At 51.2% G+C, this 15,336-nt stretch overlaps 1 protein-coding gene across 1 annotated transcript in view; it reads right to left on the bottom strand.

Moving 5' to 3' along the window:
- LOC119107885 (serine/threonine-protein kinase BRSK2) overlaps positions 1–15,336 on the bottom strand; it is a 111,119-nt gene that overhangs the window by 79,585 nt on the left and 16,198 nt on the right. Inside the window, exon 4 of the mRNA XM_037231457.1 lies at positions 12,924–13,074. Coding sequence (XP_037087352.1) covers positions 12,924–13,074 — 151 coding nt within the window. The remainder of the gene's footprint in view (positions 1–12,923; positions 13,075–15,336) is intronic.

The following is a 15,336-nucleotide window of genomic DNA, read 5'->3' as shown; positions in this document are numbered from 1 at the left end:
GTGCCTGTCAATTGTAAGGTCGCGATTCCGCGGGGCGAACGGACATCACTTTTGCTTAACTAACAATATTTATATTCCACGATTCTCGTGAGGGCATAATGGTGCTGGTGGTCAAGCAATACATCTGATCAATTTATGTTCATGTTGGTCCAGGGACGATGTTCAGAAACATGTCTCGCTGGTGGATAGACCAGGTTTCCAAAGGCGGCAGACACAGCCGTCCTCGAACACATCATTTTTAGGTATTTTTATCACAGTCACGAATACTGAATGACCGCATTTATGATGAACGGATTATCGGTCACTGTTATGTCAAAAAGAGAACCGACGAGCTTTACAGGTACCAGATAAGTCCTGCGTGGGCTGATGAGATTCACGCGTGCCAGGCAAGTCAAGTGTGGCTGTGATGAGATTTACACGCATCAAACGAGTTCGGCGCGGACCGATAATATCTGCGCGCTGTGCTTCTCGTACGAGTGAATCTGCGCTTGCATTATCTGGATACACCTTTGTTGTCACACGTAAGAGGTTGTCAGATGGTGTAGAAGATTAACACACATTTTAACGATACAACTGCCTCCAGGCAGCTACAGCTTTTCTTTGCTCCATCCGGGTCAGGGCCACGCGCGCTTTGATTAAATAGACTTGGGTATGACAGAATGAATCGGTCAAACCATGTATGTAACAAACATACGGACGCGACATCTAAGGACACTTCATGATAACCTAAAGCTTCATTAGTCCGAATCGCCACAAGCTGGGGCTAAAAGGAAGCTCATTTCCGTTTAATAAAGGCCAGTCTAAATTGCAGCCATTCATTATGACACCCGCCCATAACGGGGCGTTGAGAGACCGGTTTCCAACGTAGATTGAGCCCTTTGGAATAATACAAGGCTTCTCACTATCCCACTGCAGTATGCTCTGTCACGCGGCCGAGCCGCTCACTGGTGCGCTGTCACGCGACTGAGCTGCTCACCGGAGCGCTGTCACGCGGCCGAGCCGCTCACTGGTGCGCTGTCACGCGGCCGGACTGCTCACCGGAGCGCTGTCACGCGACCGAGTCGCTCGCTGGTGCAGACAACACGATCATCCCCACAAATGTTACTCGCTAAGCAGAGGAATGAAGAAATTTAAATAACCTGGTGCTCTGTCCTGTGCATCCCGAGCGAGAGTTGAACTGGATGACGTATGATATGACTGATGAAATAAACAGACCCAGAAGGTCACATGAACAGCGTGAAGTACGTGATCAAAAACATTGGTGCAGGCTGTAGCGGTTTTGTCGAATGGATAAGATCCACCCCGGAAAGCTCGATCCCCAAAGAAAAATTTACATTCACTTAGTACTTTAAAATAAGTGGTATATATGGAAGTGTTTTAACGGCTTGCGAAATGGCCCAGGTAAGTGCTTCAAGACCTAGGTATTTTAAGACCTAGGTATCTAAATAGGTAATATTGTCTGGATATTATGTGTGCCGGACGTAACAGCTCACCGTTGCTTTGTACTTAGTATCGACAACAGTTGATATAGATGTAAATCATTTAGGCGTAGATCCCACCCCTGCCGTCCGTCCCCACAGCGCTACATACACCTGACGTGAGTGTGCCATGCCTGCAGTGATGAGACGGAATGATGACCAGGAGGCCCTCCGGCAACATTTCTTAACTTGTGTTTTATCGTAATATTAGCAGAGTTGTGGGCTTATACTCTATGATCAGAAAAAGATCCATTATAGGCTTTATACATCGCTAAATATAAAACGTCTTTGAACAGACGAAACGTCAACAAAATTTAAAGTAGCTACAAATAGCGGCCTTTTAATTCTCACCAGGACTGTCTACTACGTAGCTAATTCACTGGTATGATATGCTCCACAACATGAACAGTTATCAGCAGTCTCCAGCACCAATGGATTGTTGCGTAATCCCACTGCAGTACGCAATTGTCTGCTTGACCAAGGAGTCAGCCGCAGGCTGCCCTCCGGTGTTTCCTAAGTGGATACCAAGCCGCAATAAGCGCGCCGCACGAGAGCAATCTCCGGCGCCGCACCGCGGCTAACTTCACCGCACTGAGGGCAAGGACCGGGCCATTTAGACAAAGCCAATTTCCCCGAGGTGATTCCGACTCGTCGATTCCTCGACGGAATTTGGCAAATGGCTCCATCACTCACACCTGCCACCACGGCGGAGACGCTTGGTGTGCGGTGTGCGGCGGCCTCGGCTCCGCCCTCCACCCCCCCCCCCCCCAACCGCCTCCGCCGATGGCCGGCCATCTCACGGCGGCGTGGGCTGACGCCCAGCGCCTACCCACCCTCACCGGACACCGGCGGCAGACCGCATGTTATTCTAGCGCCGCCCCAGCGCGCACCCCTCGCGGCCGGACCGTCTACCAACGACGGGCCGATCCGTGGACATGTTATTGGCATGTGGCCCTAGCTGCGTCTGGAGGGTCAACATGCCCGTGGTGACGCCGGCCATTCGCTGTCGCAAACACGGGGGGGGGGGGGGAGACGCCCAGGATGGACAGGCGCCGTCGATGGAGGAGTCACGTGACGCTGATTTAAGGCCACTCACGGCCAATACTGACATCTCATTTGTAATCCGGGCATCAAGTATTACACGTCATCGACAATCGTATTTAGTTTTTCTACATTAATAATTATTTTTGACAATACAAAATACTGCTTAAGCATCATGCCATGTTGTTAAGAGGGTATTGAATGCATAAATAAACGTCAAGTCATTATTTCTCACCAAACGTGCGATCGTTATTCGTGTGTCGTCGCTGCACACTCTGTTTACTTGTTTTCCTTCCCATTTCATGGCAAGGAGTGGCACAAGCACTCCGTTGTGTTCTCCGCTCGGGGTAGCGGAGACCCCGGGCGGGAGCACTCCTGGCCACCGGTTCACCAGTGGTTGCTAGGTGGAAGGAAAACATTGTGCGCTTTATATAGATCAAGTAACCGTGCGCTATACGATTAAGTGAATTTACTCGTAGAGAAATATGCTTAAAAGGTGTTTGCTAGATGCCTGCAACTTCAACCACCCACAGAAAACTGCCTCTTAACAACGTCGATAATTGACTTCTTTTAACTACAAACTACAGTGTAAGACTCGTCGAACTTTTTTGAATGCTTGTTACCAGTTCAAGGGCCAACATTGCACAGGTTGCGTGCGCAATAAGCTTCAAAGCCAGCTAAAATGGCAACCTCGCAAAATGGGAGGCATAGCAAGCGAGCGAGCCAAAAACAGAATGTGGGATCCATAGCAGTCTGAACATCATGGACGTAGAAAACAGTTCATGTTCATGCAGCCATAATTTCAATACGGCGGTTTAATTTTCATAACAAAGTGGCAGGTTGGTCATGCGTTCGCCAACAATCGAGCGCACTCTGCCTTGTTCGTGACCTTTGGGCACCAGCTCAGTGTCATTTCGTTAAGTGATTTCTTCGACCTAGTGATTCTGAACTGACTGGATCATGCTTTTGGTAAAACGTTGCTGAGCTTATCTGCAATGGATGAGCATGCCCAATGCTTTTGCAAAGGACTTGTCCAGCGGTGCATCTGCAATGTATGAACTTATCACATGTGGGCTGCAAAGCTGTAAGCCTGTCAAAAGCGTTAGGTGGAGCGAGATCGGATCGGGTTTCGTCGGGTGGATGGGCTGGGGTGAGATGGGACGGGATGGGATGAGATGACATGGAATGGGATGGGATGTGATCAGGCTGGCTCAGCCGACCCATCCAAACACGAAGCCTTCATAATTTTCGTAAAAGCTTTACAAACAGCTTCGAGACTTTGTCGCGGCATCTTCTGTAGCTGGTATTCCAACACGAAAAAGGCACAGAAAACTTGCCAAATTTGTTTTGCTTCGGCTTCATCATCTTGCCGAGACATCTCCGGACGTTTCTGATAGCACTAATGCTGTGGACCGGCGTGCCCAAACACGGATGGTCTTCGTGGCTGTTTCATAACTAATTTTTAGCCCTTCAAGCACTGCGCAAGCTTCCAGCCCTGAACAGTGCATACGCTGGGCAAACAGCCAAAGCAAAACTCAGAACTTGCCAGCAAAAACCTTGACGCTTGAAAATCTTTACAGGGATCTCAGATTTTCGCAACCGAAGCAGCGCTGCCGCTCTACGGCGTGGCCGCGAGGGACGGCGTAATGTCAGCCCACGCCCGGTCGTCAGCGTGCCGCCGTCGCTGCGCCGTCCGCCCTCGGAGAAGCAGCGCGCTGTCGCGCCGCCTTCGTATCGCCGCTCTCATCCGAGCTCATGCATAAAGTATCGCATTTTCACCACACAGCCACTGCAACATATCCATAACGCCGGAGCCGTCAGGCGGCACGACGCTGCATTGCGGCTAACCGGTTCGTGTGAGCTCTCAGATCCCGCCGACGGCGGCAGAGGTCACAGGCGCCTGGTACCGCCCTCCCATGGGGCGCGAATCTGCTTTTGGTGGTTGGAAAGAACAGGTTCTAAATTGTATCTCGATATCATGCATTAAAGAGCCTTAGTGTGGCTGTAGGGGTGCGTGCTTGAGGTCGCATGGAGGAGTTCCTGATGATATTGGAAAATAGGGTGCGATAAACGGCGAAGAACGCGGGCCAAGCGATGGTAAAGGTGGTAGGGAGAACAAACGACGCTCGGAATACTCAGCCTCTGCCATAAAGGAAACTCTGACCAAGACCTATGGGCCTCTGCAAGTCAAAACTGGTAGCGGTGTAGATGACTCGCAAGCAGCCGGTCAACGATAATATTACCAATAATAAAAACAAACACGTGTATCATAGATTAATAATATACAAGTGCTTCCGCGCTTGCTTCGCCAAGCGTCTGTGGTAGATTTGCGTTTACATTACTGTGGAATTCATTTAATGTCATCTTTGGGCCAAACTGAACTCAGGCTGTCGGGTTGCCAGACGGGAACCGAGTGTAATGTGTTAGCTGCCAGGCACGTCCAAATCTCGCTCTCCGGATTTCCACTTCGGTTGGAGTGTTGTTATGCATTCCAAAAGTTCAACAATCTCACACTTCCTACCGCTGTAAATTCCAGATCTCTCTAATGCCGCCACTGCCACTTGTCAATGCTGCTGCAGTATTTTTGTGTTGCGATGCTTTTGGTGACTCCGAAACACACCCTGTGAGGTCAATAGTATTGTTGTTTGCCATAGCAGTGAGCCCCGCTGAAATTTTCCTGCATTTCGTAGGTCCCCTTATCGCACCTGTTGCAAATTATTACTCACCCAGTGTGTGTGGCCTAATGCATTTCATTGTCACTACGGCTCACTTTTCTCGCCACAACGAACGAATGAATGCATGTATAAATCATTGAAGGGCTGACGGACGCCGACAAAAGCGCGAGCGCGCCTCGTCGTTTTACTAGAAAACAAACAAACAAAAACTGGCCGCCAGCGACTGAGCGATCATCCGATCAACATTTGGTCAACGTGAAAATGTGGAGTCGAAAGCTGGACGGGGTAGTGCACAAAATGAAGAATAGATGAGCGTTAAATACAGGCAACGAATCGGCACACGCAATGATGTACGTTTTGCCACGATCCTGACAGCGGTTTCGACGACAGCGTGTTGCATTCGACGCCGTTTTTCGAAATGCAGATAATCCCAGCATGCCCGACGATTATCGGCACAACCGTGCGTCGCCGCACAAACTCGTATTGTTCACATGAATTGACGAAGGTGCGTCGGCCGATACCTTGGAAGTCGTTTCGCGACTCCACGTACTCCAGCTGCCGATATTTAGTACAAAACGTCAAAACCGGTCAAAACAATCGATGACAAGCGATGAGATGAGAAGACAAGCAATGAGCGTCCAGGCCTTTTTGAATCAATGGGCTGGTCAAAGAAACTTAATTAAGTTTAGTATGATGCGCCGTGTATGTTGCGTGCATATTTTCCACACTTTGTTCGGTCATTATTTTACTCCGTGTGGTCCCTTTCATAATAATGTTATCGAGACTGCGCATTATCGCCAAACCTTGCGTTATCATATCAACTCACCCGTCCGGTTTCGTCCCGACGTTTGCACTCCCTATGACCCATTCTTACGCCGCTGCCGGCACCAGGAGCTCATAACACATGATTAAGCTGGCCGGGGCGAGAGGTGTCTTCAAATGACGCGAATTTAGGGCTAAGCCGGTCAAACTGAACGGGAAGGTGAGGCGGCTGCGGGGATCGTGGGAGAAGAAGACACCACCGTGTACAACGCTCAGCGACTTCTGCTCCGAGGCGCCGATGACGTCACATGCGGTGGAGTCCAGCTGGCAACAAGTCCAGTGGAAGACGTGACAAAAACACGCTCGTGTATACGTTACGCTTTCGCTGAGCGTCACCCATGACAACACAGCTGACCTCCGATGTAACCTCCCTTGACTTCACGTGCCGCTGTCGTCTGGGGAACGCGCTCGTGTAACAGTATGTGTCATTTGTTTGGGCTCGTTAGAAACACATATTCAGTAGTTGGTGACCGGTCCGACCTAAGCGCCCATGCTGATGGCGCCGAATCTTTGACTGTATGGGCGATAACGAAGTGAGGTGTTCCAGAATGGTGCTGGGCTCAGTCGTGGCCATTTATCCGCTTTCGGTCCATTTGATTGGCACAATACGGACACAGTGGCCTATCTATCCTGACGCCGTAAGCACAGCAGGGGCATGGGCACATAACAGCGCTCGGAGGCACGTGCCTTCCATCACCGTCGCAGTTACCGAATTTATGGCGTGTATTGATATGCACGTGACTTAATTCTGGCGGTGAAATATTTCAGGTATGCACGTAAAAAAATACATCGAGAGCATGTGATGTTGTACCACGATATGTCATAAATTGGGAGTACCTGCGGCGCATCAAGCTCCGTGTTCAGTAACAGATTATTGAGTTGTCCCTCTCAATTGTGAGATTCTGCTTGCGCCCCAGCGGCACAGCGTGCAGTGGCAGCAATGCTCAGAACATCCCCGCTTTTCCAGCATCTTCGACTAGAAAGTCAGCTGGCGTTATAGGCTGCGCCGCAAAGCTAACCCGCCCTGCGGCGCAGCCTAGCAACGCATGACGTCATGCGACTGCAAGCCGGCAGAGTCGGGCCACCTGCGATCCGAAAGAAAGCCAGGCGCAAACGGCATGGAGAGCAGGCCGTCTGCGAGCGCCCGGAGTCTGCGTCCAGACCGTCGGCATGGCAACCAGTCGGCTTGGCCGGGTCGACGACAGTTCGCTCATGATCCCGCCCAGGGCAGGCGAAAAAGCGCCCTCTGATGCGACGCGCAGCTGGTGGACAAAAACGACGCGTCTGAGACGAAAAACCAGCCCAGCTGGGTGTCCACGCTACCCTGAAACGGCAGACGAGCCGCGTTTACTGCCTGCGAGCAGGATACAGCGCGGAGCAAGGGGCACTACGAGCCCCTCGCGCTTCGTGAAGTATCGAGTTCCGCCGTTCGGCATACCGTGCTTCTTTCAAACACAAGTTCTTTGGTGAACAGATTCAGGTGTAAGACTCGTGCTTACCTAAGCCGCATTCCTCAGCATAATACTTATGCAGTCATGCAGCGTTAATGAAGCACGGTTGATGCGCATATCATCAACCAATACAGGCGGAAACTGTTCTACGTTGCGAGTGCAGCAGCCAAATGCTCTTCAATTCTAAGCCCATGTTTCAGGAAATACGACTCCATGTTTGGAAATGTCACGACCCCTACACGCCACCGCTTGCAGTGGTTGGTGGCCACATCGCTCTCCGGGATGGCTTTCCTTCACAGAATGCCGTGAACATTCGTCTGAGCGTCAGGTAAAGGTCATGGCAATAACTTCAGATGTCCCGCTTGATCCGATCATCCACCAGTCATGGAGCGTCTAAAGAGCCGAGGGACATCAAGCGTGCAGGGTGATGGTTCCGAAGTTACATAAGAGAGGTTGGTGCTCGTGGAGCGACCAGCTGCCGCATCACCTGCTCTTGGTGGCTTCATGGGGGAAGGCGCCGAAAATGGCAGCATTCGGGGATGGATAAGGCTTCGTTCCTCTTGGCAGGAACGTTCCCCTGTTTTCAGCGGTTTTCCTCTTTTTTTCTACAAAGCGCGGCCCAAATCACGGAAGTTGCCAAAACTGCCAAAAAACGCCAAAAAGCTCAATAGTGGTAGCACAAAAGTTGCGTACGTCCCCAAAACGGTGGACGAAGTTTCCTAGTAAGGATGTAGTTCCATATTAAATTGGGGGAGGGGGCCCCGCCCACTCCAACATTGAGATGAGTCCACCTCAACTTTGAGAAGGAGTTGGGTCGAGTTCGGGAAGAAAACCCGTTTTGGGCGTATTTTGGAGGTGGGGTGCGTACTTGTTTCACTACCCACCCCATTTTATCTTCAAAATTATACGCAAGGCACCCATGCACTTCGTAAGACAACGCTGATGGTAATACGGCTTTACGTCGGAGCGCCGCCACTGTCTGCTCCTGACAAAGTTCATGCTATCGAACCACGTCAAAGTGCGTGAAGGAGACCTTTGTAGCTGGAAATATTATGCCTGTGTAATGCTGTAAGCAGGCTGTAAAGCGCCCAGACAATCCCAACGAATCAAAGGTCAAATTGCTGGCAAAAAATAGCGCAATAGGTTATCAAGCTTGGAAATGTGCGGGTTTTGGTAGTAGGCACTCTTACTTTTATTAGTTTTCTATTCATATTTTTCATATCATTTTTATCTTATTATTTATACTTATAGAAAAATCTCTCTCTCTCTCTCTCTCCTCTCTCTCTCATCTCTCTCTCTCTCTCTCCTCCTCTCTCTCTCTCTCCTCTCTCTCTTCCTCCTCTCTCTCTCTCTCTCTCTCTCTCCTCTCTCTCTCTCTCTCTCTCCTCTCTCTCTCTCTCTCTCTCTCTCTCTCTCCTCTCTCTCTCTCTCTTCTCTCTCTCTCTCTCTCATCTCTCTCTCTCTCTCTCCTCTCCTCTCTCTCCTCTCTCTCTCTCTCTCCTCTCTCTCTTCTCTCTCTCTCTCTCTCTCTCTCTCTCTCTCTCTTCTCCTCTCATCTCATATCTCTCTCTATAATATTAATGTGTGTACTATATACAATATATAATTATAAAGCATTATATATAATATAAAATATATAATATATAGTCTTCGGCGACCAACAGCGCCATCTTTGTCAAGCGTAGGCGTCGTTGGACGGCAAGCGCAACCTCCACCAGCTCATCCGGCTGGTCTTGTCTCATAAACGCACTCATCGTCCCGACAAGGCATCGTGCAGTTGTCACCACTCCCGAACGTAGCTCCGCTCGTACAAAAAGCGGCCCAGACGACGGTAATAAAAACTGAGAGCGTGACACGGGCCATCGGTCAACATTCGCGGCGCTGACAGGCGCTGCGACCTACGCTGTCCGCCCGCGAGGGTGACACGTGGCCAGGGCATGCGGTGGATACGCAGCATGAACGGTGGACAAGATGGACACTTCGGGCACTGCGGATGCTGCGGACGCTTTAGAAGTGGCCAACTCCGAGGACACGCAGCACTGCCAACACCGCGGACATTGCAGATCCAGGCATAGGAGGCGATTTGTGCAAGTTGGGGAGAGGGGGGGGGGGGGGAGCGGTGGGAGGCGGAAGCGAGCCAGGTTTGCGTCCCCCAATGTGTATTCCTTAAAGGCTGCATTCAAACATTTTGAATGGGTGGATTTCTGAGATCAGAGATCACGCTAAGCATTGGTTGTGTGGCGTGCGCTCTTACCTAAACCATCCAGCTGCGCAATGCCAGATAAACGGCAGAATTTGAGGGCAAAAGATTAACGTGCCGCAACGCTTGACACGTTCCGCCTTGCCCTCTGCCGTCACCTGACCTATAGCGCGGCCGCTGCCATCAGCAGCGAGCCATACCTTTCAGGGGTGAATAGCGAGCGCCTTAAGGGACTCGAACCCATCCCACCACGGCCCGGTAAAGTGGTGGATCTAACCAACTGAGCTATAAGTATGAACAATTGAGCGGTCATTTTTCTCAATGGGTTAAAGGTCATTTTCTCAAAGCACATCAATTGTTGTCTTTAATTGCTGGATATCATATATGAATAAGTTTTTGCGTTTGAATGGCGCAGAGAACATAGCCATAAAATAATGCCCAAAAGATGAAAGGATCTGCTTAATATTTAGTATGTTCCTCAACTTTTGCAATGTCCCAAAAATAAAAAACCAATGGCCAAGCTAGTATTACGAGGTTGAAAACCAATATGGAGTGTGTGTGTGTGGGGGGGGGGGGGGGGGGTCCAAGGGGAATGCATATCGACACCCCTGGATTCAAAGAACGCCACATATTGTAAGGGCGCATTGGCGGTCTGGACACCTTGCGCGCACTTTAAACAACGTGGACACAGACAAGGTGAGGACCGTAATCATGGGCTGATGAAGGACAAGGGTCGGACCCCACAGCGGACACGGCGATCGGGGTGGACACTGCTGACACGATGAACCCTAGTCATGAGTGACCTTTGGACATGAGGGATACAGTGAGCACCGCGCACACCAGCGGCACTGAGCAAGGTGATCTCAGCCGTCATAATGGAATACAGCTCCGGGATGGTGCGGGTTAGAGGCAGTAGGTTACCAGCTTGATTCGAGTCAGCGGACAAGGTAACGGGGGTCCCGCGGGGGGGGGGAGACGGCAGCACGCACAGCGCAATCAACGAAAATCGCTGTCATCGGTAGTACGTAGCACTGGACCATCTGTTGACAGATAGGGAAACCTTGACATGCTGCCCAGTCCACAAAACCCTTGCCTATGCCTGTCAAGAACCACTGACTAGTACCGCTTGACCCGCTTGGTTGCCGCATCCCACAAATTGCGATCGTGCACGGTATACATGAGTTAATGCGACGTTGATAGCCCAAGTGGCTTTCATCGCCCACTGTTTCCTGTTCCCATTCATTCATTACACCACCGTCCCGGGAAACCGGTGCAAAGTCCTTTGGACCCGGCCATGCTGCTGCATTATTGACCGGCACGGTGTGTGGGGAAGTCCAGTCTGAGGGGCCACCCCCTGAGACGGGAAGGTTGTGAATGGTGTTGTCGAGGGCGTACTTGCGCGCTGCAGAAAGGTGTTCTGAAGAGTGCGACCATCAGCGGTATCACGGGCGTTAAGCTGCAACCATTTCATTATAGCGTCTTATGAGAAAGGCATTTTCAGATTTTTCTTCACACTTGCACGGTTAGGTGGCGGCCGCCTCCCTATAACTTGCAGTTGTCAAAACTCTTTTCTGATCCTAATCTGTAAGCGCTCGAAGGTACAGGGGAATTTGTGAAGCCCTCTCCACACTGAGCTGGGTTTTAGACGTGTAATGTTTCACAGTTCAGACCACGACGACCGATTTGAAAGGCTGGCTAGGCAGTTTCGTCTGCCGACGAATGTTCCTAACAACTGCATTTTAATAATCCCACCATGTTCTCATTTTCGTCCTCCAATGCTGTCCAAGCCCTCACTCCTGTGAAAATTCTTTCCATGCGTATACTGCAGCGTTCGTACATGCGGATTGTGTACATGGGCATGACCATGCAGGCATGTCGTGTCATGATCACACCTCAGCCATGTGACACGGGTTAATCGCATATGTTCCTGCATTTGAGCACAGATCGCGGTCTTTAAATGATTGACATCAACATGCGTTCTTTGATAGTGCATGCAGCGAATAACCCAAAGGTCTCATCACTGTATGGTAATGCAATAGGGAAACCTGAGCGACGGTATACTTCGGACTGTTTGCTGATAACAGCCTATCGTCTGACATTGCGACATGCACGCAGAGACCTCTCTGGCGAGGCATGTTCGAGCCAAATCCGTACAGGAGCCGTGAACATGAAGGCTTGCCATTTTGCACACAGCGTCGTACTGTCCGTTCAAGCTGCAAATGTTCTTCGCGTGCTGCCGTGATTGTCACGTTTTAGCTCGGATTTGGCCCACTGAACATACAGGATCGGACTGGGTTGCCAATTCAGTCCCTGCCCGTAGAGTTAAAATGAGTCCCTTTCGGCCACAGTCATGCTCGAAAACACGCTTTGAACGGCAGCCAAGCGCCCCACAGATTCACGACAACCGCTTGTTGTGCTCTTTAAGCGGGTGCTGAGCCTCCCCACTTCGCAACGCCACGCATTTGTTGGTCTCATTTCCATTTCTTTCGCGTACACAAAGCCCGGGCAGGCTGTTTACCGCCGTCAGAGGCCGTTTCCATTCAGCCGGAGGCGTTCGGAGCCCGGCGCAACCCGAGGCTCGCCCCAGAATACGAATGATGCCGCCGGCCGGTGAAAACAAGCCTGCTCACCGGGCACCGAGTGCCGGACAGCGCCGGGCTGGCGCGACACTGGGGGCGGGCCAACCCGCGGAGCTCTGCCGGCTCTCGAGAACGGGCAGCCGGGGACGCCGCGGCTCATGTCCGTGCCCCGTTCCGCCGCCCTCCTTCCTCCGCCCCCACTCCCGCCCCCGCCCCGCCCCGCCCCCGCCCCCACTCTCGGCCACCTGGCAGGCTGCTCAGTTCACCGTGTTTGCACTTCTGAGTCCCCGGCACACAGTCCACTGACCGCAGACTGGGCAGTTTCACCTGACCGCTGGCTGATCTGATCCAGACTGTCTGCATTAGCCGATCCAGGCAGTCTGTGCCATCTGTTCCGGACATCTCTAACCGATCTAATCAACCTGACGCAAACAGTACTACCGACCGGACCAGTCTGGTTCAGGCAATCCGAGTGATCCGGATATTCTTACCCAGCAATCCGACCAATGAGATTCATTTTCCCGTGGCAGCCAAGCCAATACGACCAAAGTAACTCAGGCAAATCAGCACCTGGGGTGAGTGTAAAAGCTCACGAGCTGGATGGCTTCACAACCGCAGCAGAGAGAGGGGCTCAGCCCATGTAGAATGGGTCATGCCGCCGCGGGGCAGCGACTCACCCGAATGACCTCCGGGCAGGCGTAGTGGGGACTGCCGCAGCTGGTCTCCAGCGTGTGCCCGTCCGGCTGCAGCGACGCCATCCCAAAGTCGGCCACGCGGATGTTGTTCTTCTCGTCCAGCAGCAGGTTCTCCGGCTTCAGGTCGCGGTGGCTGTGACGGGTGACAGCGGTCAGGGACGGCACGATAGCCGTGAACGAGAGCGTCCGACTTGGGATCCGGGAGGTGGAGGTTCGAATCCCGTCTAGTGCGAACGTGCTTCACTGGCAATATGGCGAAATAAGGTGTAAGGCATCGCGAGGCTGGCGGTAAGGTAGGGCATGTTTAGCGATTATGTCAAAATGAAGGCAGGCAAAGCAGCCGGCCAACCATTATCATAGGATACGGTGCCGGCATTCCGGCTAAAACGAATCGTGCAAATACGAGAATGGAAAAGCCATGTACATCACGGCATTGACAGCACAGAACAATGGAAAGCCTGCCAAACTATATCAGGTCGATGCAGGAAAAATGAGTCACGAGCCGCCGCAAGAAACTCGTCCCACTCTGAGCCGGAGGGGGCGAGGGGCGGGGCAAAAGCGCTGCATCTCGGATGACGAAATTTTTGGCTTTTATGCTGCAAAAGTGGAGATTTGTCACAAATAGTGCAGTGAACTTCATTTTAAACGGCTTTACACTATTAAGTCGAGCCTTGGAAGCATACTCATATTTGATGCTATCCTAAAGAGTCATATCGACGTACACTTTATTCAGCTTCGGGTGATCTTAATAACAGCACAGCATTTCTTAAACGCATAGCAGCCCAGGGCCACATGACGCTGTTCATTGCTAGCAATCATGGCAGCAAAACTTTAAGTACCTATGCTCAAGGTTCAAGCCGTGCCAACATGCCGTGTCAAAAATTGCGCCCATGTCTCCTGGCTTAAAATGCGTACTAAGCGCAAGCCATTGTGCGCACCGCGCAGCAGAACTCATCACGCAAATTATTCAGCCGTAGTGCAATGCACATGTCGTCATCTGTTCGTCTCAGCCACAAATATCTGTAGAGGAGACAAGGTGAACCTTGTGGGCGACCCTGTCTGTGTCATATACCCGTAATACGTGAGAGTCACCTCGCTGCAGGTCCCGTCTAGATCACCGATATGGCAATGGATCAGTGCTATCGCACCTTCATCGACGTTTGCAACGACATTTTTCCGCTCTACGCGCATGCGCGTATGTGGGAGACGCGTTCTGAACTGCTATGTAATACATCGTTTTGTTACAGAAACTGCATGAACATGTGGAATCAATCAGTGTATGGTGTTTTCCTGAGGCTCGTATTTTTGCCTGAAGTGAATTTTTCGGCTTGCTTCTTCGAAACAAAGCATTTATTTACCGTTCAAACTGCGTTCATACCCTCAGGGCTAATGAAGTTTTCAACTGAGCTTCGTAAACTGTGAGTAGTCCTAAGGTATGAAATGATGCAAGCGTTCAGAACATAAGTTATTTTCCACACGCGACTTTTTCTAGAATTACCACCAATGCCGCGAGCCCTGCCGGCAAGCATCGCTGCACCCGCTGTACTCACGTAGGAACACAATGAAATTATTTCCAAGTGAACAAACGATTAAGTTACTTAACGTAGCAAACGGAATGCAAGGAAACGAGCCTCGAGAAAACGTTCAAGTCATTATCAGTAGTTCTGTGGCGCCCTTTAGTATTATCCCGGCTGCTGCCTACCATTGCCCAGAACTGTAACCATTCGATCCGTAAAAGTAAGCGCCTCATTGTTTGACGTGCACCTGGTTGGTGCATCCTTACACTATACCTGTCCCACGCCCTTCCTGTGCAGCCCTACATCCTGCTCCCGTTCGAATCTTATCATTGTATCATCCTAACCCATCCGTCATCCTTCGATTGGACGGATAGGTTCTGATACTGATGTGCATTACGACGGTTGCGAGAAAAGTCTCTGGCTTAGTGGATCCATCGGCTTGGCCGCCCCGATGTATCAGTTGGTTAGTGCGCCCGTCTTCTGATCCACCCAGCCGTGAAGGGTCGGCGCCAGTCGCCTTAGGCGCTCGCTATTTGCCCATGACAGATATGGCCTGCGGCCGGTGGTAGCGGTCGCGCTAGGGGCTAGTTGATGTCACAGGGCAGGTCGAACCGTGCCGAGCATTGCAGCACATTACACTTCCGCCACCAAATTCTGCCTCTGACCTGCGTTTTTTCGCGATCGGGTGGTGGGGGTCGGGGCTCACGCAACAAACACTATGTATGAGCCATGATCCCTGAAATCCATCCATTCTAAAAGTCCCAATCAAATCTTTAAAAATTCGATTTATGCAATATACAATATGCCATGTTTTGGGAATAGAGCGTCACAAGCACAGCCAGTTTCCCATTGCAAAGCAGCGACACCATAAAGTGACC

Source organism: Pollicipes pollicipes, unplaced genomic scaffold, assembly GCF_011947565.3.
Source record: "Pollicipes pollicipes isolate AB1234 unplaced genomic scaffold, Ppol_2.1 Scaffold_6686;HRSCAF=7923_pilon_pilon_pilon, whole genome shotgun sequence".
NCBI lineage: Eukaryota > Metazoa > Arthropoda > Thecostraca > Pollicipedomorpha > Pollicipedidae > Pollicipes > Pollicipes pollicipes.
The sequence above is the reverse complement of the archived record's forward strand: the minus strand, read 5'-3'. Positions and strand labels throughout refer to the sequence as shown.